The 25,918-nt window shown below is 35.8% G+C and overlaps 3 protein-coding genes across 3 annotated transcripts; 2 read left to right on the top strand and 1 right to left on the bottom strand.

The window, feature by feature from the left end:
- Positions 1-934: 934 nt before the first annotated feature.
- On the top strand, positions 935-2,019 carry LOC127163577 (MIEF1 upstream open reading frame protein-like). Its single transcript, XM_051106873.1, has 2 exons — positions 935-1,054; positions 1,763-2,019. Exon 2 carries the CDS (start codon positions 1,807-1,809, stop codon positions 2,017-2,019), a length of 213 nt encoding a protein of 70 aa, XP_050962830.1. The 5' UTR covers positions 935-1,054; positions 1,763-1,806.
- A 2,922-nt stretch (positions 2,020-4,941) lies between these two features.
- mief1 (mitochondrial elongation factor 1) lies at positions 4,942-13,973 on the top strand. Its single transcript, XM_051106868.1, has 4 exons — positions 4,942-5,088; positions 5,493-5,673; positions 6,700-6,962; positions 10,594-13,973. The coding sequence occupies exons 1-4, from the start codon at positions 4,942-4,944 to the stop codon at positions 11,410-11,412; spliced, it is 1,410 nt and encodes a 469-aa protein (XP_050962825.1). The 3' UTR covers positions 11,413-13,973.
- A 3,761-nt stretch (positions 13,974-17,734) lies between these two features.
- napsa (napsin A aspartic peptidase) lies at positions 17,735-25,042 on the bottom strand. The gene is made up of 9 exons (XM_051106869.1): positions 24,839-25,042; positions 23,483-23,669; positions 23,281-23,404; positions 23,073-23,191; positions 21,478-21,677; positions 20,811-20,933; positions 20,488-20,632; positions 19,442-19,540; positions 17,735-18,443 (listed from the first exon to the last, which is right to left on the bottom strand). Exons 1-9 carry the CDS (start codon positions 24,904-24,906, stop codon positions 18,282-18,284), a joined length of 1,227 nt encoding a protein of 408 aa, XP_050962826.1. The 5' UTR covers positions 24,907-25,042; the 3' UTR covers positions 17,735-18,281.
- Between the last annotated feature and the right edge of the window lie 876 nt (positions 25,043-25,918).

Genomic DNA, 25,918 nt, shown 5'->3' with positions numbered 1-25,918 from the left:
TTTGATTACAAGTTCATAAAATGCATGTTTGTTTTTGTGAATTGTGGGGACTTTCCATAGACTTCTATAGATTTTATACCAGGGGTGCTCAATCCTGCTCCTGGAGTTCTACCTTCCTGCAGAGTTTAGTTCCAACCCTGACCAAACACACCTGTCTGTAATTATCAAGTGCTCCTTCAGATCCTAATTAGTTGCTTCAGGTGTGTTCGATCAGGGTTGGAGCTGAGCTCTGCAGGAAGGTAGATCTCCAGGAGCAGGACTGAGCACCCCTGTTTTATACTGATTAAAACGATATTGTCTATCCCCTAACCCAACCCTAACCCTAAACCTAGCCCTCACAGAAAACATGTTTGCATCGTTACACTTTCAGATAAACATCATTTACTATTTTTAATCATTTTTTAACATTGTGGGGACTGGCCTGCGGTCAAAAATGTCAGGTTTTACTTTCCTTGTGGGGACATTTGGTCCCCACAATGTAGCGAAAACAAGTACACACACACACACTGCACTGAAAGAGCTAACTAGATTAGTTAGTTTTGAGCTACAGCCCTTTATTTATGTATTTGTTTAGTTAGTTAAATCACACATAGGTACAATGCAAAAAGTACAAGCCAAATATAATGCAGTGTTGTACAATTCAAAGCATGTAAAAGAGAAAATGACTGTATACATAATAAAACTAGGATAAAAAGCTTTAGAACATTTATTGTTTTTATAAGTTTCTTGTTTAAAAGGTAATATATGAGGGTTTCTTTTGAGTTATTTTTGTCTTATGAATATAAAACTTTGCTAAAATAATTAACAAATTAATAACGTAATTTAGTTTTTCAGAGAAATGTGGAGGTTTAAAAACAAAACAGGAAAAATCTCTCAAGGTTCTTTAGTTCAATTTGAGCCACATCCCAGTCTACAAACTTGGTCTTATAACCCCGGAAGTAACTTTCTAGTCACTTACCATCTTCTTCCGGAGCGGCAGTGGTCGACCCCGTACTGAAGACTGGTCTCCCTCCACCCTTGACAAGCTAAACATTAAGTTTTGACAATTTCAAACGTGAGTTAAAGTTTCTTATCGGCTCCGAACATGAGTTTATGAAGCATACGAGACCTCGGAGGTTGAGATTATTGCCATATTTACACAGTTAAAGAAGGTCACTGGAGATGAAGCTAGCTAACGGTAGCATGCAAATAACTGCAGCTCTGCTCTTAAGCGTCTCATTTTCATACACATTCGCTTGAACTGCTTCACGTAGATCGTGTGATTAATGTACAAACGTATATATTTGTTTATTTTCTTTACCCGACAATCCTAAATATTACATGCGGAACAAGCTGGAAATCTGTCGTAGTGGTTATAAAAGACAATCGTTATGTATCTTAGTTTGTTCAGTTGTCAAGTAACGTATTTTTTTTGTATGTAAACGATGTATGTGACGATCCATATCGTTAATAATGAGAGTAACAATTGCGGTGACATTGCACATGTAATTACAGGGTCACATGACTGAGAGTGTGGTCAAGAAGTCACACGTGCCAGCATTGGTCTGGTTTTATGAGTGTTTGTTTTGAAAGGACGCATTGTGGACTGTGCTTGTTTGAAGAAGAGCGCTGAATTGTGGTGATTTGAATGTGGTTTGGGTGTGTCTGCTGTTTATTGAACCTGATAGCAATATGACATCAATAACCACAGCACTTTGGTGTGGTCGGTGACCTGTTGTCGTCCATTGTAGGGTGGTATTAAAGTGCCCGCTTTCTTTTGCAGGTGCGTGTGAGACGTCTGTCTCTGCCCGCTCTGAGCTCTCCCTGATGGGCGGCTGGTCCCGCAGTGCTGTGCTGCAGCTGTACCGAGCACTGCTCCGTGCAGGCCAACACTTACAGTACACCGACCGTGATTACTACCGGCGTGTAGTGACCAGAGAGTTCCGGCGCTGTCAGACCCTCAGCGCCCCAGCAGAGAGGGAGGACGCGCTGAAGAGAGGACAGTTCTTTCTCAACAGCGGGCTGGGTGGGTTGGTGTAGAAGAAGCAGTCTATCAGCGCCAGACAGTCTGACCGCTAGCCGGTAAGATGGAATTTACGCATCAGAAACAGTTTGCATTTGGATGCAAAATTCACTTTTACATGGTGTTTGCATAGAAATGTGTCTTTGCAGTGTGTGGACACAACTACCCTGCAATCATGCATGAAACAATGCATTCACTTCTTTTTTTCTTTTTTAAATCCCTCAAAAACCTAAACATTCTGTATGATCAAGCCGTTTTGATTTTCTGAGCAGTATGATGTCATATTGCTCAGGCCCCGCCCACGAGCGATGATGGACTGTCCCGTATTAGCATATTTCCGCCCTCAGCCAGTTGTACCATTGTTGTACCCGGTCCACCATTTTCTCCATGGTCCAGCAGCTGTAGTGACAGTAACGTCTCATAAGCAAAAAGCAGGTGTTTCGTATTTGGATGAAAAAGTGAACATAATTTTGTCTTAATTTTGTCCTGACATCAGAGCCACTGAGGATGCAGTGGATTAGTGTTGGTTTTGATGGTAACGCACCACCAAATACACAAAAAATGGAGTGAGCAGAGCTCATTATCATTTAGAGAGACATGCACCGAAACGGGTTGTTGTGAACAGAGCTGTTTTTGACAAGGCAAAAAGATGATGTTTTATTTGACCACTGAGGAATTTTAACCAAAGTATGTTGCAGACATGTCTTGAAGACCCTAAAGAATCATACCAACTTGTGGAAAATAGGCATTGTTTTTAACAGAAAGTATTACTTTTTTTTTATGAATGAGATAAAGCTAAAATAAAAAAATATTATTAGTGTTATTATCATAATAATGATATCAATATTAATTGTTAATAATAATAATAATAATAAAAAATCATATACATATTAGATGAAAAACTATTTCAAATTTGACATATATGCTTGGCACCCAATTAAAATAAATTAAAGGCCTAAAATTACTAACTAGAAATATATATTAAAACTAAACCTGCATTAATACTAAAATAAAACTAAGTTAGAACTAAATGGTAGAACTTAAGAAAAACTTAAGCTAAACTTGCTTAATTTTAAATGCTAAAATAATAAAAATAACAATAACAGCTAATTTAAAATATTAATTAACTATTATAGTATATAAAAATACATAAATAACAATGGTCTGTACATGACTCAACTCTCACTGGCCGTGCTGCAAATAATTAATTAAACGAATAGTTATTGTATTTGTTGTTTTAACCCATTTAATCTTGAATTATATTAGATAAGGTTGTTATGACACAAAATTTAGACAAGATTGATCTTTATTAAAGCTACAAGAGTTATTCAGTCAAGAGATTTTCTTTTAGTCTTTTGTTGTTTGATTAACATTAGCAACACAGACAGCAGTAGGTATACTAGGCTGCTGTCACTTTGATTGAATGCACCGGCCTACTGTATACTGTGTACACGCATCCTGTTTTCTCTCTGCTGTTTAAGGGTAAAAGTGTAAAATAAATGTAATTTAATATTTTTAAAAGTGCAGTGTGTAGTATTTAGAAGGATCTATTGATAGAAATGCAATATAATATACACAACTGTGTTTTCAGAGGTGTATAAAGACCTTACATAATGAACCGTTATGGTTTTATTGCCTAAAAATGAGCAATTACACCGCGGGTCTAACCTACCTAAACGGGTCTCGCACTAACCTAAATGGACAAACTTCCCTACAAAATGCATTTCTTCACTGTTGTTCTACCGAATAAAGCACTGACACAATAATGAACAAGTAACAATAATATTCACAATCACATATCAGTTTACTGAATAATTAAGCATATGTAATTCCTTAATTTACCACTGGTTACTCTTTGTTGTCTCAAACGATGGCATTTTCGTCCTGTGTCGGCCACCATAGCTTCTCTGTGTGCAATTTGCGACCTTACTGCTAGGTGCCGGTAAAATTGCAGCTAACGTTGCACCTTTAAAGGGGAAGTCCACTTCCAGAACAACAATTTACAAATAATGTACTCACCCACTTGTCTTTTACTATGTTCATGTCTTTCTTTCTTCAGTCTTAAAGAAATAGTTTTTTGAGGAAAATATTTCAGCATTGTTACCCATATAATGGACTGATATGATGCCCCTGAGTTTGAACTTCCAAAATGCAGTTTGAACGCGGCTTCAAATGATCCCAGATGCGGTTGTAAACGATCTCAGCCGAGAAAGAAGGGTCTTATCTAGCGAAATGATCAGTTATTTTCATAACATTAATACAATTGATATACTTTTTAATCTCAAATGCTCGTCTTGGCTTACTCTGCCTGGACTGTTTTTGTTCCGGTTCATGACAGTTAGAGTATGTCGAAAAACTCCCATCTCATGTTCTCCCTCAACTTCAAAATCGTCCAATACTGACATACCCTAACATTTAAACTGCATTTTGGAAGTTCGAAATCGGGGAATCATATCAGTCCATTATATGGAGAAAAATGCAGAAATGTTTTCTTCATGATTTCTTTACGACTGAAGAAAGAAAGACATGAACATCTTGGATGACAAGGGGTGAGCACATTATATGTGAATCTTTATTTTGGAAGTGGACTTCTCCTTTAATATATTTTAATAAATTTAACATTTTTCCAATCTGGCCATAAAATTCTGTCAGCTGTCCCGAATGCCTTTTCCTCGGGACATTAGCCAGTCCTTATATCAAGCCCTGCCATACCTGTTTCTCTCTATCTAAACTTTTTTTTGTTGTTTTGTTTTTAACTAATAACAACACAAGCTATTTGGTGACAACTGGAACATGTCATGTGACATTTTGATTCATGTGATGTCATCACTTAGTGAACTGCAAATAATGTCCACATATTACACAACTTGTAATTGATGAGAAAATCAATTTCTTGTCTTTTCCCACTTTCTTGCTTTGTCTCAGGAAGGTAAAGATCGATGGCAGGAGTGAACGGGGATCGCAAAGGAAAGAAAGACGACAATGGGCTTGGCACAGCGATCGACTTTGTGCTCTCTAATGCAAAGCTGGTACTGGGAGTCGGGGGAGCAGCAATGCTCGGGATCGCCACACTGGCTGTCAAAAGAGTGAGTACAGGAACACATTGTAATACCCTTCAATCCTGTGGGTATATTAAAAGGAATCACATTTCCAGTAATCTTGAGAATTGATGTGAGCTACTATAAAAGCTGTTCTGTAACTTTCAGTCATTCTGATAGAAACGACTTGAGAGAAAATATGAAATAGCAGTCTCTGATCGTTTCAGTTTGACATTAACACTTGAGCATCACAATTCAGTGTGGATTGTTTTATGAATCTTTCACAATGCTTTGCTGTGCAAACTTTAGTATTCTGTGCAAGAGACTGCCCAAGTTCTGGCGCTCATTTCACATGTAAAGAAAGTGTTTTTTAGAAGAAATCTTATAAGTGTACCTCATGAAGAGAATTGAGTTACATATGAAAGTGTGAAATTGAGTTTGGTTTGTCTCAGATGTACGACCGAGCACTCAGTGCCCCATCCAGTCCCACTAAAGCTGACCCGTCAGGACGAAGAAGCTGGGAGGAACCAAGCTGGCTGGGGTCGTCACCACGGACGCTGAACCACGACATGAAACAGAACATCAGCCGCTCTCTACAGACGCTCCCCACCTCCTCCAGCTCCTTCAGGCCAGGTAATGAATCTCTGATGCCTTGAATTCTTAACATCATGTACTTTTGAATGCAGTGATCATTTCAACTCCCTGATGACCACAAACTTTATTTTAGTTTTATTCCATATTATTGAGTTGTCATTTTATAAATTTGAGGAAAGTTATTTATTTTTGTCTATTTTTTTAAATTGCATTCATAATTTTGGTAACACTTTAAAATAAGGATCATTAGTTAACAACATTAGTTGACATGAACTAAGAATGAACAATACTTCTACAGCATTTATACTTAATTTCAGGAGTTACTAGTGCATTATTAAAATAAATCAGAAAGTTGTGTTTGTTAACATTAGTTAATGCACTGTGAACTAATGCGAACTAACAATGAACTGTATTTTTATTAACTAACATTAACAAAGATTAAAAAATAATGTAACAAATGTATTGTTCATTGTTCTTTCATGTTAGTTATTACATTAATTATTGTTAACAAATGACACCTTTTTGTAAAGTGTTGCCATAATTTTTTATTTTAACTAACCTTTGTTTATTTTTCTTCCTGGGCCGTCATGGACATGGTTTTCCTTAGTTTATCTCTAACCTGTATCCTTATTGTTTACCAGGCTTGTACATATTGGAGTGTCTGCTCTACTTGCTCAGTGGGTATTTAAACCCTTTCTTAACTAACACACTGTAGGTTTCTGTAGACCCTTTGTTTGTTGTATGGGCATTAGGGGTACGCATAAGCATTTTGTCTAGTTGGTGACTTGTCTGAATGACTAATGAAGTGAGCATTGGAAATTTTCAGAATCATCCTCAGTAATCAGTTGGTTGTTGAATGACTAGTTCAGTATCCTGTGTCATTTCTTCAACATAGTCAAAGACTATTCTCAATTTGTGTCTGGAAAACTAAAGATGGTGTTGCTTTAGGCTGTGTGTTGTGATTAAGTAGAATTATTCTACCAGGTTTTGACCTTTGGAAGGTGTTTGAATGTAACATATGCTAAATATGTTCTCTCCTTACTTTTTTTTTTTTTTTTTCTTTAGATTCTTTACATCGTAGTTTGGCTCGTGGTGGTGGCCGCACTGGTAAGGCTGAACTCCAGAAGGCACGTATGCGCCTCTCACTGCAGGAGCACCTGTGGGCCTTCTTTCATGAGCGAGTGGCGATTCCCTCGGAGGAACAAGCTGTCGCTCGCCGTGCCGCATTGGATATCTGTGCAGAGCTCAGAGTGTTTCTCCACGCCAAACTGCCTGATATGCCCCTACGAGAAATGTACCTGAGCGGAAGTCTGTACGACGACCTTCAGGTGAGAACAACAGTGATCAATTTTGAGAGTCTTTTAATTCTGCCACATAATGAGCAAGAATATAGCCTTAAATGAAGTGCTTCTAATATGCAGTTTGAGGTTTGTTAAATGAAGATATAAGAACTATTTTCTATTTAAATATATTTTAAAATGTAATTTATTTCTTTGATGCAAAGCTGAATTTTCAGCATCATTACTCTAGTCTTCAGTGTTCATTACTCATGTTCGGTTCACATGATCCTTCAGAAATCAGTCTTAATATGCTGATTTGCTGACATGCATTCAGTTCAAATACTTGATTTAAAAAAAATCCAAGTAACGAGTACTCGTGTCGAGTAACAAAATACAGGAAGTGGTGCATTTTCCATGAATTACATTATTAGATTTTCTAAGGCTGCATGAAATAATAAACCTGTTTAAAAATCATAAAGCATAATGCTATTGTGAATTCACAAATGCTACGATTCAGTTAAATAAATATATGCGATGCAGGTTTATTATATGTGCTTTAATTATTTACATCTGTGTAGATTACTTACATGCGTCTTGGAGTGGCTAAATTAAAAAAAATTCACAGTAAATGTTGCTCCACACAAACTGTTATCATTTACATGTGTGGAGCATTTTATACTCCATCTCTGCATATTGCTGAGTTTGGGTTTATTATAACATTCATCTGGGAACGCAACCTGCGCCATTTCATAAGATTTATAAGTAGGGATGTTCATTTAGGTTATTTTTTTCTAACCGACAGCCGATGCTTGTTAACCGATTATTAACCGTTAACCGACAAGATTATTTTAAATTAGAATTTAATTATTTTAGAAAGGATAAGTGTCTGTGACCCATTAAAAATACCAAAACTTGTTTTCCAGGGATTAATTTTACATGCGCAAAAAGCAGCAACAACAGAACATGAGGATTCACATATCAGAAGCAGCGCTTCTGCGAATGGAGAACAACATAATAAAGCTAGGCTATATATAATGAATGAATAGGCCTATACGAAAAATATTTTTACTTAATTAACAAATTAAAAGAAAAAATTGTGCCACAAGTAGTTAGTATGCAGAGTTTTGGGTAATTTTTGTGCTGCGCGAAAGGAAGATGGCTGAAAGCAGCATCCTATTTTTCTTTATTTTACAAAAGCACAAAGATTTTTTTTTTTTTTTCTGAATGTACACAAATAAAAGCAAGCCGTTTACAGTTTTGATTATCTGTATGACTAGGAGGAATCGTTTCCAGTGTTAGAAGGAATAAAAATTAAGTGATTGCGCCGGTGCCGGTGTTCATTCATAAAACTATGCAAATACAGGAGAATACATCAGTATCTTTCTGAAAATGCTAACTGTTCATCACAATTTCAAAATAAAAGAAAAACCCTCATTCTGAGTTTATTTAGATGTCCACATATTCAAGAAATTACAGTGTCTGTAGCATTTCTGTCGTAAAGAAATGGGCAAATATTAGATTATTTGGACATTAGAATTAAATGTTGGATAGTCAATATTAAACATGCATTAGATCATGCAGTAGAATGTAAAAACAATCATCAGGGCGTTGGCACCCTCTGCAGTCATTTGTTATAATGCATAATGTACTGCAGTTCCTTTGTTTATAATACATTATGTATTTTAATAGTTTTGTTCATATGATTACTTCCATTTGATACTTCATTTGAACTAATTATTATTGCCTCATTGCTATTTTAAATATATATTTAACTATGTACAGGTCCTTTTCAAAAAATTAGCATATTGTGATAAAGTTCATTATTTTCTGTAATGTACTGATAAACATTAGACTTTCATATATTTTAGATTCATTACACACAACTGAAGTAGTTTCAAGCCTTTTATTGTTTTAATATTGATGATTTTGGCATACAGCTCATGAAAACCCAAAATTCCTATCTCAAAAAATTAGCATATCATGAAAAGGTTCTCTAAACGAGCTATTAACCTAATCATCTGAATCAACTAATTAACTCTAAACACCTGCAAAAGATTCCTGAGGCTTTTAAAAACTCCCAGCCTGGTTCATTACTCAAAACCGCAATCATGGGTAAGACTGCCGACCTGACTGCTGTCCAGAAGGCCATCACTGACACCCTCAAGCAAGAGGGTAAGACACAGAAAGAAATTTCTGAATGAATAGGCTGTTTCCAGAGTGCTGTATCAAGGCACCTCAGTGGGAAGTCTGTGGGAAGGAAAAAGTGTGGCAGAAAACGCTGCACAACGAGAAGAGGTGACCAGACCCTGAGGAAGATTGTGGAGAAGGACCGATTCCAGACCTTGGGGGACCTGCGGAAGCAGTGGACTGAGTCTGGAGTAGAAACATCCAGAGCCACCGTGTACAGGCGTGTGCAGGAAATGGGCTACAATGGTGCCGCATTCCCCAGGTCAAGCCACTTTTGAACCAGAAACAGCGGCAGAAGCGCCTGACCTGGGCTACAGAGAAGCAGCACTGGACTGTTGCTCAGTGGTCCAAAGTACTTTTTTCGGATGAAAGCAAATTTTGCATGTCATTTGGAAATCAAGGTGCCAGAGTCTGGAGGAAGACTGGGGAGAGGGAAATGCCAAAATGCCTGAAGTCCAGTGTCAAGTACCCACAGTCAGTGATGGTCTGGGGTGCCATGTCAGCTGCGGTCAATGCAGCTAGCTATCAGGAGATTTTGGAGCACTTCATGCTTCCATCTGCTGAAAAGCTTTATGGAGATGAAGATTTCATTTTTCAGCACGACCTGGCACCTGCTCACAGTGCCAAAACCACTGGTAAATGGTTTACTGACCATGGTATTACTGTGCTCAATTGGCCTGCCAACTCTCCTGACCTGAACCCCATAGAGAATCTGTGGGATATTGTGAAGAGAAAGTTGAGAGACGCAAGACCCAACAGTCTGGATGAGCTTAAGGCCGCTATCGAAGCATCCTGGGCCTCCATAACACCTCAGCAGTGCCACAGGCTGATTGCCTCCATGCCACGCCGCATTGAAGCAGTCATTTCTGCAAAAGGATTCCCGACCAAGTATTGAGTGCATAACTGAACATAATTATTTGAAGGTTGACTTTTTTTGTATTAAAAACACTTTTCTTTTATTGGTCGAATGAAATATGCTAATTTTTTGAGATAGGAATTTTGGGTTTTCATGAGCTGTATGCCAAAATCATCAATATTAAAACAATAAAAGGCTTGAAACTACTTCAGTTGTGTGTAATGAACCTAAAATATATGAAAGTCTAATGTTTATCAGTACATTACAGAAAATAATGAACTTTATCACAATATGCTAATTTTTTGAAAAGGACCTGTATATAGTAATTTTAAAGGCTTTCACTTAGATTCATTTTAATTACCACAAAAAAAACCACAATTATCTAAATACTCGATTAATCATCAGAATAATCGACGGATTACTCGATTACTAAAATAATCGTTAGTGACAGCTCTAGTTCAGTTTAGAAAGTTTATTTAAAAATAGAAATCTTTTGTAATATTTTAAATGTATTTACTGTTTTTTTTTTTTTTTTTTTTTTAATCAATTAAATGCATCCTTGCTGAATTAAAATATTAATTTCCAACATTATGAATTCAAGTGCAATTTATCCCTCACTCTTTATTTTTCATTTAGGTGGTGACTGCTGACCATGCCCAGCTGATGGTCCCCATGATCCTTGAGAAGAATCTCTGGTCATCCATTCCTGGTGAGGACACCATCATGAACCTTCCTGGATTCTGGCTGGTTCGTCGGGAAAACCTTGAGTACTTCCCGCGTGGAAGCAGCTACTGGGACCGTTGCATGGTGGGTGGCTACCTTTCCCCAAAGAGCGTCCTAGAAGTTTTCGAGAAGCTCGTCGCCGGCTCCATCAACTGGCCCGCCATCGGTAGCGTTTTAGATTACGTCATCCGACCCGTGGTCCCATCGGAAACACTTACGCTGGAAGTGCAATACGAAACAGACCGTCGCCTTTACGTGGACTTCCTCCCGCTGCTTGTTATGGAAGACGGCGTCTCACTAATCGCCAAACCACACCGCTTAGCCGCCGAACGCCATGAGAACCTGTGGCGGCAGAGCTTTCGCGTGGCGGAAACGGCAAAGCTACGTGCGCTCGATCAGGAAGACTCCGGGTGCCGCTACGCGTGTCTTAAAGTCATTAAAGCCGTGTGTAAACTGAATCCAGCGCTGGCACGTTTAAACGCAAGCCAGCTCACTAATGCAATCCTTCTCCTGAGCGAACAGGAGGGCGATTGGACTCAGGAAGCGCTCGCTGATCGTTTCACGCAGCTGCTTCGTGCACTAGTGGGACACCTAGAGGCTGGGAGGCTACCCTGCATCTTCAATCTCAAAGTCAATCTGTTCTGTGAGCTAACGCCACAGGAAATAGACGAACTCGGATACACACTCTACTGCGCGTTGTCCGACCCAGAGAGCCTTTTGAGAACTGTTTAACAAACACGCATGCACATGCAACCATTTTTTGAGTTGAGCTCATACACAAACCAAAATAATGGCAACGTTTTCATACGTGTCTTGTTCTGAGTAGATCAGCAAGCTGTTTTTCACACACTCATATTTATGTCAGTACCATCATCAGTTATTTTCAGGTACTACAACCTCATCTGTTGGTCATATTTTATATGGCCCGTCTTATATCATTTCAGTGTTTTTGACTACAAATGCACAGTGAAGTGTCATGATGATTATATATTTATCTAGTGGTGAATCAGATTCGAACTTCAGTGATATTTTTAGAGCTGCAAAACGATTAATTGTGATTAATCGATTCAAAATAAAAGTTTGTTTACATACTAAAGGTGTGTGTACTGTGTATATTTATTATATGTATATATAAATACACACACATGTAAGGAAAAATATGTTCGATTTATATGTATAATATACTTATATATATATAATATGAATAATACAAGTATTTACATACAGATATTGTAAAAATATTTACATATGTGTGTGTATTATTTATATATAGATATATAGATATTATATATATATATATATATATATATATGTATATGTATATACACACACAAACTTTTATTTTGAATCGAATAATCATGACTAATTGTTTTGCAGCTGTAGATATTTTATAAATTCAACCACCATTGTCTTTTATGTGTTTCTGCTGTTACTCAAAAAGCGATGATTTTTGGTAATTTGACGTTACATTTGATCTATGAAATTCATGATTTTATGCATCCCAATTATTTGTTACGTGGAACTTTGTTCAGTATTTTCTCAGATTTTGCATTTATCAAAATACTTTCATCAGAGTGAATTTAGAAAAATATGATATGGGGAGCTGTTTTAGATGAATCAAATGGCAGGTTCTCTAAACTAACTTTCAGTTACTAAATGTCCAGTGACACTTAATGCATAATTGAATTAATTTATTAAACAAACTAAAATATGGATGAAATATCAAGTTATTGGAGGGCATGGAAAATTAAAGGGATAGTTCACCCCAAAATGAAAATTGTGTCATTAATTACTCACCCTCATGTTGTTCCAAACCTGTAAGACTTCATAACACAAATTAAGATATTTTTGATGAAATCTGATATTTCTGACTCTGCATAGACAGCAAAGCAACTGACACTTTCAAGGTCCTTAAGAGTAGTAAGGACTTAGTTAAAATAGTCCATATGACATCAGTTTCAGAAGAAATTGAGTAAAGTCGTTATTTTTATTTTCTTCGTGCACAAAAACTATTCTTGTTAAACCACGGTTTAACCACAGCTGTCACATGGACTATTTTAATGATGTCCTTACTACCTTTCTGGGTCTTGAATGTGTCAGATGTGTTGCTGTCTGTGCAGGGTCAGAAAGCTCTTGGATTTCATCAAAAATATCTTCATTTGTGTTCTGAAGATGAACGAAGGTCTTACGGGTTTTGAACAACACAATGGTGAGTAATTAATGACAGAATTGACATTTTTGGATGAACTGTCCCTTTAAAACAGAGTAAAGATGCCCAAAGTATCGTCTGTCTGTTATTCAAAATCAATTAACGAAGTTTAAAAAAAGATCATGTTTATTTGATCATGAACTTCTCCCCCATATTTCCATCTTTTTTGTTAGTTTGTGCCATTAAAATATGCAAATTCCTATAATGCAAGCAGTGCTACTGGAGTATTGTTATGTTAGGATTTTTATTTGTTGATAATGTCACATACATTGCTTATGTAGTTTAAAATTCACACAGAAATGTTGGGTTTAATGGATATGGTGTTATTTAAATGGTCGACACGGGTTATTACCACACTGCTGAAACCAGATGAAGATAAATACCTGAAGTGATAATTAAAACACATCTTTAAGCATCTTTGGACTGGCTAAACAAAGAGCAGGTGTGATTTGTATTGTACTAAAGCTGCCTAATAAACCAAGGAAACCCATGCAGACCTCCCTAAATCTATAGAATAATTTAAAAACACTGTTTAATTTTTTGAGGAGGAAAGTTTGAATGGAGCCTAAAAAAAACTTCATAGAGACATTTTAGTATTTTTGTATCGATTGTACAGATGTAACCAAAAACCAGTGTGAAACTATTTATGTATATCTTATGATCATACTTTGTGCTTGGAGAGTGATGTTTGTTAGAACAAAATATACAATAGGCTACGTCTCTGCTGTGAAATGCCAAAACTCACAGGAGATCTTGTGTTTTTTTTATGTATTGAAGCATTTCTTTTGCTTGCGTAACCAGAACACCTGTGTCTACCTGTGTGATGTAGCAGAAACACATTTACCTAGCGAATGATATGAAAGGGCAGCACCGAATCCAAAAGTAGATCTGCTCGTGGAGTTCAACCTGGCCTAGTACTTTGCATGTGATGCTTGTGTACTTGTTTCTTCATTTCCTGGTGGTTAGTATTTTTATCAAACAGCACTTTGTATCATTTGTTCTGTAAGAGTGTTCTGTGCCTCGGGTCTTTGTGCTGCAATACAGAGCAAAGGATGAAAATAAAGTCGAATGGAGTGAAACTGTATATTAGTGTGTTATTGTAAATTATTTGTGCAAGTCTCAACAGTCCAGCAGCTGACAAGCCAAAAGTTTTTCATCTGTAAGTTTTTAAAGAAGTCTCTTCTGCTCACCAAGCCTGCATTTATTTGATTCAGAGCACAGCAAAAACTGTACAATTTTGAAATATTTTTACTATTTAAAATAACTGCTTTCTGTTTGAATATATTTCAAAATGTAATTTATTCCTGTGATCAAATCTAAATTTTCAGCATCATTACTCCAGTCTTCAGTGTCACATGATCCTTCAGAAATCATTCCAATATACTGATTTGCTGTTTAAAAAACTTTTTTTGTATTATTATTGTTATCAGTATTTAAAACGGTTAAGTAAATTTTGACAAATAGAAAGATTGAAAGATCAGCATTTATCTGAAATAACTAGCTTTTGTAACATTATACACTACACCATTCAAAAGCTTACAGGAATTAATATTTCTAGAAATTCTAGAAATTAATACTTCTATACTTTTATTAATTTTTAATAATTTTTTGGCACGGTAAATCAGAATATTATAATGATTTCTGAAGGATCATGTGACTGGAATAATGATGCTAAACATTCAGCTTTAAAATCACAGGAATAAATTACATTTAAAAATATATTTAAATAGAAAGCAGCTATTTTACATAGTAAAAATATTTCAGAATTGTACTGGTTTTGCTGTACTTTGAATCAAATAAATGCAGGCTTGGTGAGCAGACGAGTTTTCTTTAAAAAACATTAATCATTTTACTATTAAAAACTTTTGACTGGTAGTGTACACATCTGTTCAAAGGTTTGGGCCTTTTTTTTTAAAGAAAGTAATACTTTTATTCAGCAAGGATGCATTAAATATTTCTATTTCAAATAATTGCTATTCTTGATGTATATCAGTTCTCACAAAAATATTAAGCAACAACAGTTTTCAACTTTAATAATAATAAATGTTTCTTGAACAGCAAATCAGCATATCAGAATGATTTCTGAATGATCGTGTGACACTGACGACTGGAGTAATGATGCTGAAAATTCAGCTTTGCATCACAGGAATAAATTACATGAATTTAAAATTAATTCAAAATATATTAAAATAGAACAACTATTTGTATCAATGTTTCGCAATATTACTGTGTTTACTGTATTTTTATACAAATAAATGCAGCCTTGGTGAGCATAAGACACTTTCAGAAACATTAAACAATCTTACCAACTCCTAACTTTTGAATGGTAGTCACATAAGCATTAAATTCACATACAGTTTTTATGATTTTGAAATTAGATCTGCGCTAAAGGCAAATCAAATTAACTTGAGTGGTATGACAGAAGTTCAGCCAAAGGTAAATATTGATGTTAAATGTAATAAGCTAAACTGACCCTAGATGTCATGTGCTCGACATTTCTCAGATCCATCAACTCAGGAAACAGAAGATGACTGACACTATAAAAAGTTTGAGGGTGTTATCACAGTATGCAGGAACTAACCAGTGACTTGTTTTTGCAGCGTTAGAGATGCAGTCAAACAATCAAACCAGCCTTAGAAACAACCGCGAAAGTTCTCCCAAAAATGAAAATTCTGCCATTAATTACTCACCATTATGTCGTTCCAAACCCGTAAGACCTTTGTTTGTCTTCGGAAGACACCCTAGGGCGCCATTATGGAGAGCATCACAACGCAGAGTAGTACACTATGCTGAAATGTTAAGAGTTTAGCGTCCTTTATTCCTGCCCTTTTGTTTTTTAAATCTGTAACTGTCAAAGCAGCGCATTACTGAGTTTCTGTAGCTCAGTGATTGAACCACACAGACTGTCAGTACTCGCTCAACAGGTAAATGATTTCATTTTTAAATTTAAACACTTTATTTAATTTTAAAATTGTATCTGGTTACATGTTCTTTTTTCTTGTTTTGAACAGACAGCAGCTCTGTTAAACTGAGGATTCTCCTCTTCTCCACTAAGAGAGACGTTGAATTTATAATCCATATTGTTACTTTTTTTTTTTTTATTATTACTAATTTAACGTTTTCTAACAGAGGCTACAGTCTAAAAAAGTAGGCTCATTACTGATTTTCTGAAGATTAGCTAATCAGCTACACAGACTGTCAACACACTCTCAATGGGTAAATGATTTTTTAAAATGTCTGTAATTTTTTACTTTCAAATTATAATTGATTTCCTTTTTTTTTAGTTTATGAGAACAAGTGTGACCAGCCCTGTTCAGTTTAGACTTCTCTCCTCTTCAGCACTAAGTAACACATTTTTTTTTTTAAATTTATGGTCCGTTTTTTGTTTTTACAAAAACAAATGGAAGAAGACACCTTGTAACTCTATACTCAACTGTCACATCCTACAGCCTTATAATCTGCAGAGAGAAACTGCCGCTCAATCACACCAAAATACACATGATGGATATACAGGCATCATAGAGGATTATGAAAATACAGTATTTCACTGAAACTTAGTTTTTGTTTCTGTTTTGTTTACTTCTTTATTTATGTTCAGTGTCAATTGTCATTTACTAATGTATTCTGCTAATAACTGTTGTTAGAGCATTTTTGCTACACATTCACCTCATTGGAAAAAAGTACCTAACGGACACGTTGTTTTTATGTAAAACCCTAATAGACACTACAAGATATTGTAATACCAGGCAGAGAGAGGAATAAACATCTTTAAAAAGGTTATTTATAAAACCAGTAAGACCAATATAGCATTTTCAAGGCATGGTTCTTTACGGAACCCTATAAAAGGGTTAAAATTAGCACCAAATTGGGTTCTTCTATTGTTACAAGCTGAAGAACCCTTTTCTTGTACGGTTTAGCTCTCGGATTTCATCAAAAATATCTTAATTTGTGTTCTGAAGATGAACGAAGGTCTTCAGATTTGGAACAACATGAGGATGAGTAATTAATGACAGAATTTTAATTTCTAAAAAGAAGAGCTATTTGAGGAACTTCCAGAAATAATCATTTAGAAAACATCCCTGCTTGTTCTGGTTTCCCCCATATGGGATACAACAAATAAAAAGATAGCCAAAGTGGAAAACCACCATCAGTTGAGCAGTTTAGTTCAGGTTTTTAGACAAGCCATTTCTGAGAATGGCCTCTTTAGGACATTTTCCTGTACATTTAGAAGACAATCCACCTTATTTTTCCTGCAAGAGCAGGCGTGGCCATTTCGAGGGGTGAAAACGAGAAGGGTGTAAGTGACATTTTGGATAAAATGGAGATATATATATCAAATGAAAGCTCTTGATGAGCTCTTTCTACTGGCAAAAGTATGAGTGTACAAATCTTTATTATAAATGATTGAAAACAGCATTCAAAATCAGATCAAACTGGTAAATTTTTGTTTTGGCCCTCCTGTAAAGTTGGTGAAATGTCACTTACTCCTTTTTGGTTCCCACCCCTAGATTTGTAAATCTTATGGGTGTGGCTTCCGGTCTTATCCAGCTATTTTTAGCTGTATAAAACAACTCGTTTTGCTGCTTGATATTGCAAATGTGTATGTCTTACCATATTACTTTAATGTATTATCTTAATTATGAACACACTGGTTTATAGTGTAAACAGTTTTACCGTTTACTGCATGTTGTTACTCTTTTCGTTATTTCCCTATAGAGGTTAATGAACCAAAAGTCTCACCCATAGGCTTACTTCTGCATTGAAGAACAATGTGGATAACTTCCATGAAAAGTTCAAATTCAACTATAAATAGTGTTTCAGCAGAACAGAAACCAAACAAGCAACTACAAAGAAAACTTTATTTAACTTCAGGTTTGGAAGAACTTTTGCAGCAATTTTGAGTTACATGATTAGACAAAGAACCCAAGTAGTCTTGATCAGTTTTAACAGAAATACAATATTTCAGTGTGATAAATTGAGTATAATATACCAACGTTGTCAAATGCAAACGAAAATCATAAGAAAACTCGAACACATACGAGTACCACAAAACCAGAAAGTACTATTCATCTACCAGCAATTTAATCCATCTTTATTTAATTTTCTACAAAAATAATTAATATAAAATAAAAATGCATAGTTTGGCTTCATCTTACGAAATAGTGCAAAATAAAAACAAGCAAGGTCTTCAAGGGGAAGTACAAAGAATCCCCAGCTAAAGTTTGTCTCGTTTCCTCTTTTTCAGTTGTATACTTGGAAAAACATCTCCTGTCACTCTTATGTTAGTTGTTGCATATTTCAAATTGCAATAGATTTAACAACTTCAGTGCTTTCTGTATGGCTAATGGCCCGTTAGGTCCAGTACAATACAATAATGTGATTAGCTCTTTTCTCATTTAGCAGGAGCAAAGCCCACACGGTCTGTCTCCCTGTCAAACACAGTGTAGTAGCGGCCGATGAACACGTCTCCCAGAATCCACAGCGGCCCGGCGGGGGGCGGGATATCCATCGCCAGAAAGCCAGACAGACAAACACTCACGCCCATGTGACTCACCTGGGAAAAGATAGAAGTGAGGTAAATAGATGTAAAGTGTTGAATTAATCAGTGCTGCGTTCAGTTCCAAAGTAGTTTTATTCACTGTCCTGAGATTGCAAACAAAGCAACAGAAATTGTTTGCTTTTGATTGGATTTAAAGGAATGAAGGGAATAGTTCACCCAAAAATGAAGATTTGCTAAATGTTTATTCACTCTCAGGCCATCCACGATGTAGATGAGTTTCTTCATCAGAGCATATTTGAAGAAATGTAGCATTACATCACTTGCTCACCAGTGGATCCTCTGCAATGAATGGGTGCCGTCAGAATGAGTCCCCAAACAGCTGATAAAAACATCACAATAATCCACACTCCAGTTCATTGATTGTGAATTAAAAAATGCGTTTGTAAGAAACAAAACCAACATGGACTTTAAATATCTTTTCACTTCACAAGATATTAATTGATAGACTGGATTGGTGTGGATTACTTGTAGATTGTGATGTTTTTCATCAGCCGTTTGGATGCTTATTCTGACGGCACCCATTCATTGCAAAGGATCCTTTTTTTATTTTAAGCAAATGTCAAATTTTTGTGAACTATTCTTGAAAATGATTGGAGGCATGTATGAAGGTAAAGAAAAAATAAAAATAAATAAATAAATATATATATATATATATATATATATATATATATATATATATATATATATATATATATATAAATATTCCAAACCCATTTTACAATATATATTAACGGTAAATTCTATTTAATCAAACAGTTGCATACCATACAATAAATTGAGCAACTGATTAATTCAAAATGGTGCTTTCACATACATAAGCACCATTGTTTATCAACCATTTTAAAACATTTTTCACTTCAATGTTTCTGGTCATTTTTTTCCCAAGGAACTGCACTTCTAAACAAGATTGCAAGTTCCTCTATAAAGTCCCTTATCAGTCTCTGCTGATTAAAACGAAAACCCCACCAGATTCTGTAAAGAGAGGGATGCACCTTAAAAACATAGTCCTGTCCAGTTAAGTTGAACATCTTGCCTCCCAGGCTGAAGGAGATAACAGGAAGTGATGGAATCCTCTTACAGTCAATCCAGTACTACCAAGGATAAAAAAAATAATAATCACATTACATCTTCCTCACTTTAAACAAGAATACATTGCAATGAAAGTGTCAACAAACTGAAACGAACCTAGGAAATAAATGAAAATGTGTCAAAGAATAAATAAAAATTCTAAATTATTTAATTAGTGCTATTAAAAACGATTAATCATGATTAATCGAACCCAAAAAAAAGTGTCTATTTACATAATGTGTGACCCTGGACCACAAATCCAGTCATAATTTGTCCATAATCATTTTTTGAAATTGAGATTTATACATCATCTGAAAGAGAATAAATACGCTTTTATTAGGATAGGACAATAGTTGGCAGAGACACAACTGTTTGAAAATCTGAGGGTGCAAAAAAAATCTAAATATTGAGAATTTAAAAGTTGTCCAAATGAAGTTCTTACCAATGCATATTACTAATCAAAAATTAAGTTTTGATATATTTACAGTAGGAAATTTACAAAATACCTTCATGGAACATGATCTTTACCTAATATACTAATGACTTTTGGCATGAAAGAAAAATCGATTTGACTCATACAATTTATTTTTGGCTGTTGCTACAAATACACCCATGCCATGTAAGATTGGTTTTGTGGTCCAGGGTCACATTTGCTTTTTGTGCAGATTTAAAAAAAATCTGTGACGTGTCAAGTTAGGTGTGTCATTACTGATAACGTCTTTTCCCATTGGCCGATGTGGCAAAACAGTTTGAATATGTAAAATCGAGAATGACAATGAGTATTTCGACATTCAGTTTAAAGCATGAAGGCAAATCTTGCCCAGTTTGATACCATTAAGACATATATACAAATATACACAGTACACACAAACTTATTATTGGATGCAATTAGTCACGATTAATCGAATTGACAGTACTACATTAAATATATATGTTCTGATGCAGAAATTTTAGCTGGAATGCTCCTCACCTCTCCCATCAGCAGTGGGATGGCTCCGATGGCTTTCTGCAGTGCGCGCACCTCTTGAGTTGGCCCAGCGATCAATGATGTTCCCGTGTCAACAATTGCCTGGCATCCATTTTTGCAAAGGGTGAGAGTGCCACCCACCTGAACTCTGTAGGAAAACATCCAATAAATGCAATTAGTCATCATTACAAATAGGTTTCCAACCATCATAAACACAGAACCAAAAAAAAACATTCTGGTAAAATAAAATCAATCAAGTCTAGCTGTACAAACTCCACAGTCTTGGCTATCAAAACAAGGCTTGTATAGTAATGCTGATCACGTACTTATCCATCTTTATCTGCCAGTAGGCTTTTCGTGTGACGTTGACGTAATGCAAATCTCCGTCGAAATACTGCTGGTCAAAGCCTCCCAGCATCAGCTCACCTCCAACCTTACCTGCAGGGTCCCTGCACACGACATTTAGTAATGAGATGCATTAAACAATAGCAATGACAGTCCCTACAACATAAGTGATTTTTAAAAAGTTTTATGTATCTTATAAAGACATTTGGTCTCCAAAATGTAAGCCTAACCCACATACTGTATACACGTTTTAGCCACGAATCACTCAATTAGTAAAAGAAGCTTTTTGTAAAGACAGAACAGTTGACTCTAGTGTGATAAATTGGCTGTAACATGCATTTGAAAAGCAAGAAGAGGACGGCACTTCTGTGCCAGCAGTAATCAAGGTCATGTGTTACCGTTTAACAAGAATAAATACAATTCTTTCATGCTGAAGGTCACACATACTTCGCTATTATAAAACTAAGAAGGAGAAGAAAATAGAGGAACCTCAGATAAGGGAAACAATGTCGTTTCCCAGTTCCTTTGTAAAACTTTCCCACATCAATATTAAGTGTTAACCAACTGGCTAAATAATCTAAAAAAAAAAAAAAAAAAAAAAAAAAAAACAGTCAAATGAACCTTGAAATGAGCAGAAGAGAGGCTTACCGGTTGATGTAAAAAGAGAATATATTCTGAGGCAGGATTTTGGCAGCCATGGCTGTGTCAAACACTGGTGTTACCCCATCTACAGAAATGGCAGGGTATGCCATGCCCAGGACGCCATCAAAACGTGCCACTGCGAACACAATACCAGGCTGTTTGACTGCCTCTGCAAACTGCTGCTGTGGCACCTTCAGGCCTGCCAACTGCAGACACAAACAAATTTGTGAGTGTTTGGGCATGCTGATGCCTCAAATGTTGATCTGCTTATCGTTAACTAAAATGATTAAAAAATTACCTTTGTAAATAGTTAGAGAAAAACTGTATCATACACACTACCAAACAAACAAACAAAAAAAACTCATGCATAATTTGCTTTAAAAATTGCTTGAGATATTTAAACACCATGTGTTCTCAAAAATAAATAAATAAATAAAATTAGTTATTTCATTAAAAAAATAATTAGATAAACATGTTAAAAATCAAGTCTTAATTGGGTAGAGTCACAATCTAAAGCTTAAAAAAAATAATAAATAATTAAATAAATCAGAGTCTGTGCCCATCATACAGTACATGTTTTTCTGTGAAATTTGACAACTCCGACTGCCAGAAATCATGCAGATTGGCTCTGAACTTTAGCAACTTTCGTCAACTCTTCCTTCATTTTAACTCAGGGTAAATATCTAGAAAAAAAAAGTTGTGTAGTGTATTCCTGCATAAAGTTAAAGTACTTAAATTCTTAAAACTAAAACTGAAAATAAATAAATAGCAATATTTCAATATTAGGATAAAAACTGAAAACATACAAATATAAGAATAATAGTATTTAAATAATAGAGGGTTTGCTCTTATGTCACAAGTTGGTCAGTTACCCGGATGCGTAGCCATATTGTTGATACTTGGATGTAAACAGCAGCATGGATTGCATGGTTAATGTACTACTGAATACATTGTTCTGCTAATTTATAATGTCTAAGCCACAGAAAAATGTGTGCAAGCTGCAAAATCATATAGAGAAGGACTTAGTAAGCAGGAAAGGGCGCAATATTTTGACAAACTAAAGTTTACAGGTGGTAAAGATACAAACGACCAGTATTAATTAAGACATTAGCTTAATATTTCACCTGCCTAACAGGAAATGAGAAGAACAAACACGAATGTTTTTAAGATTCTTGACCTGGAAATCCTGGTTCAGTTTGGCCAACCACAAACACTTTTTGTTCCTCATACAGTTTATTGCACCCTAACTTTTGTCAGTCTATAGTACTCAAAATGCTTTTCCCAGTCCGACCAATTAGTTCAGCCCAAACGTGACAAGAATTGACCAATTTCAGCAGCAATAATTAGCAAAATATGCAAGTTTCCTTCATTTCAGTGGCAATGTTTACATTCAGTGTGGCCAATATGGCTGATCAATGACGCGTTGTGAAAATCCTCTATAGTAAAATAACACTAGCCTCAGCAACAGTACTGGTTCCTTTTTAAACAGTATTGATCTGTTTTTCACACAAAGCTATTGGATTTCTTTAGAGGCCTGTAATATAGTGTATATATTGTATATAGTGTATATAGTGTATATATTATATGGAGACTTTACTCACAGTGACTGTATCCTGACTGATGAAGCCAGAGAGACTCCCTCTGCCATACTGAATCGAGAACCCAGTGCCATTCTGAACATAAGTGCTTGACTTCTTGGAGTTGTAGCGATGGTGCAACCCTGAGAGAAAGCCAGAGTAACACAATTAGTAAATAAATAAATATATATAAAATATAAATATATAATTAATATAATAAAACGTCACTCACAGCATGCAATGTCCAGGAAGGAGCAATGGATAGATGGAACCCAGAGGTTGGATGATCCGGTGTCAAACAGCACAGTGAAGTCCTGAGGAGGGGTGCCAATACTGATCACTCCAAAATACTGAGCCTGAAATGGGAAAAAAAGGACAGTCAGACTTACTATATTCCAAAAGCATAATCAGTGACTGAAACCACATTCTCTTACATCCATGAAGTTGGTAAGTTTCTCAATAGGTGGTGGCAGTTTTGTTGGTGATGGTGTTGTTGTTGCATCCGGGGATGAAAATTGGACTTCGGAGGATTTCTCTCTGGCCATGGCTTTGATTTCGTCAATAGTCCTCCCATTCTCTGCCAGCATGCGGCGCACAGTGCGCATCTTGTACAGAGGAATTCTAGAGATACAATAGTGATAAAGCAATAAAACACGTGCATCTATAAAACTGTGACTATCATAAAATGACACCAACGTTCAAATGAGACATTTACTGAATAATCTGAACTAGATTTGTAGGTTTTCCAAAGAAAACGTGACTGGTGCTTGCACATGGCATCATTACATTGGCATTGCTGTCCACCTCTTTCTTCAATGGTTTTTTAGCCACCATAACATGCAGTAAACGGTAAAACTGTTTGCACTACAAACCATGTTCATAATTAAGATAATACATTAAAATAACATGGTAAGACACACCAATCTGCAATATCAAGCAACAAAATTAGCTGTTTTGTACAGCTTAAAATAGCTAGGGAGGGATGAGACCGGAAGCCTGACCCATAAAATTAACAAATAGCCACGCCCACTCTAATGGAAAAAAACGTGTTCTTATTTATTTAGGTACAGTCATTAGTTTAGACTGTAGCACCATTATTTAGACATTTTGCCCAGGCTTATCTATTACTGTGATTTATTGATACGTCTCAGATAATCCCGCCCTCTAATCATTACGTAAAAACAAATCAAGTGATTGGCTGCTTTAGTCAGTTTAGAAGCTGGTGAGCGGTGAACGAGTATCATTGCAAGGCGGAAATGAAATAATTTTGCTTAATGGTCGTTTAAATGGGCTTGTGAACAGCTTCATTGTACATTAATTAGACGTCGACGTTAAATTTGAACGCTGTATTTATAAGCAACAAAAATATCAAAACTGTAAGCATGAATGTTTTATTATGAATAAGTTTTCCCACCTCTCTCGTTATCATTGTAGATGCAGGTTTACACAATGTCGCACCTTAACCACAGCAGTTCACACAAATAACTGGCTACTAACTGAAATGTAGCCACGCTCGGTCATGTGCTTTCATGCAACTTCCTGATCTAAAACAATAGTTAATGCTGTTTAAAACTTTTACACAAATCGTCCTAAGCAGCACTGTTTATTGCAGTATGAAAAATTATGAAATATAACGCATCGGATTGTTGTTTGAAGACTTTATTTTACTGCAGTGTGCAAACTTAAAAGTTTTTATAAGTAAAATGTTTCTTAATTACATGTGTAAATATGTAATATAAAACACAAAACGCGCTTACATCTATAATAAATAAAACAATTGATGCATTTACCTGATTATTGCTTGGCTGTCCGCAATTAACAGCCAAATTAAAAACCCAAACAGGTGAAAGCGATTCATTTTCTGCTCTTTAAAAGAAATAAATGGCTTTTACTTCTGATCAAACAAAATTTAGACTTGCAGAAGCAATTCTAGAGTGTAACTTCCACCACCGCCTCTTGTGCGCAGCTTATATATCCAGAAGTGCCTTTCGGAGAGCTTCGTGAAAGTTCGGGGTTTCAGTTCTCTTTAAACCTGATTGGCCAGCAGCACTGATGTACCACTAAGATTGGCTAAAGAACACATCAATCAAATTGAATTTCGCACCCCCGCTTCCTCAACAGCTGACTGCTGAAATGTGGTGTTACTGGTTTGTTGCATTTGTGAATTTTAAATTTGCATAGGTAAAAAGCATCAGGGCTTCCAAATGAACATAGTAAGTTAGCTACAACCAACAATAAAGAAATAGTCATGTAAATAATAATAAAGCAATATCCTTCCTTTTTTAAAAACCGTTGCTGTTGGGGAAATCATTTGCAATACGCAAAATAGGAAGTGGAGTAACCAGCAAAACCTTAACTTCTCTAAGCATGATGCAGATATATTGTTTTTTCTTACTTAGGTGTACAAATAATACTTTTGATGTCACATTATAAATATCTGCATTTTGCTTTTGTTTTAAAATCTGTCTTAAGGCTGGTTAGGATGAATGTAATGGCCCCTGCTGGTAGATGGCAAAACTGCACCCGTTCTACGGACAAGAACCATCATCCAATCTCCTGACTGTCATTCACATGTAATTCGAAAGAATTCTAATGGAATAAAAAAAAATGTAAGCAACTTTTTTCAGAGAGTTCTTAAAAGTGATGGGTATATATGAATGCTGTGTGAAAAAATACTGTAAAATGCTGTAATATAGAGAGAGAGAGAGAGAGAGAGAGAGAGAGAGAGAGAGAGAGAGAGAGAGAGAGAGAGAGAGAGAGCGAAAGAGAGTTTCTCTCTTCTGTTGAACAAGCCGGTATATATATACACAGTGTTGGAGAGAGTTACTTTTAAAAGTAATGCATTACAATTTTGCGTTACTTCCTGAAAA

The sequence above is a fragment of the Labeo rohita genome, chromosome 3 (genome assembly GCF_022985175.1).
Source record: "Labeo rohita strain BAU-BD-2019 chromosome 3, IGBB_LRoh.1.0, whole genome shotgun sequence".
NCBI classification, from domain to species: Eukaryota; Metazoa; Chordata; class Actinopteri; order Cypriniformes; family Cyprinidae; genus Labeo; species Labeo rohita.
Note: the sequence above shows the minus strand (reverse complement) of the source record. Positions and strands in the feature narration are given on the sequence as shown.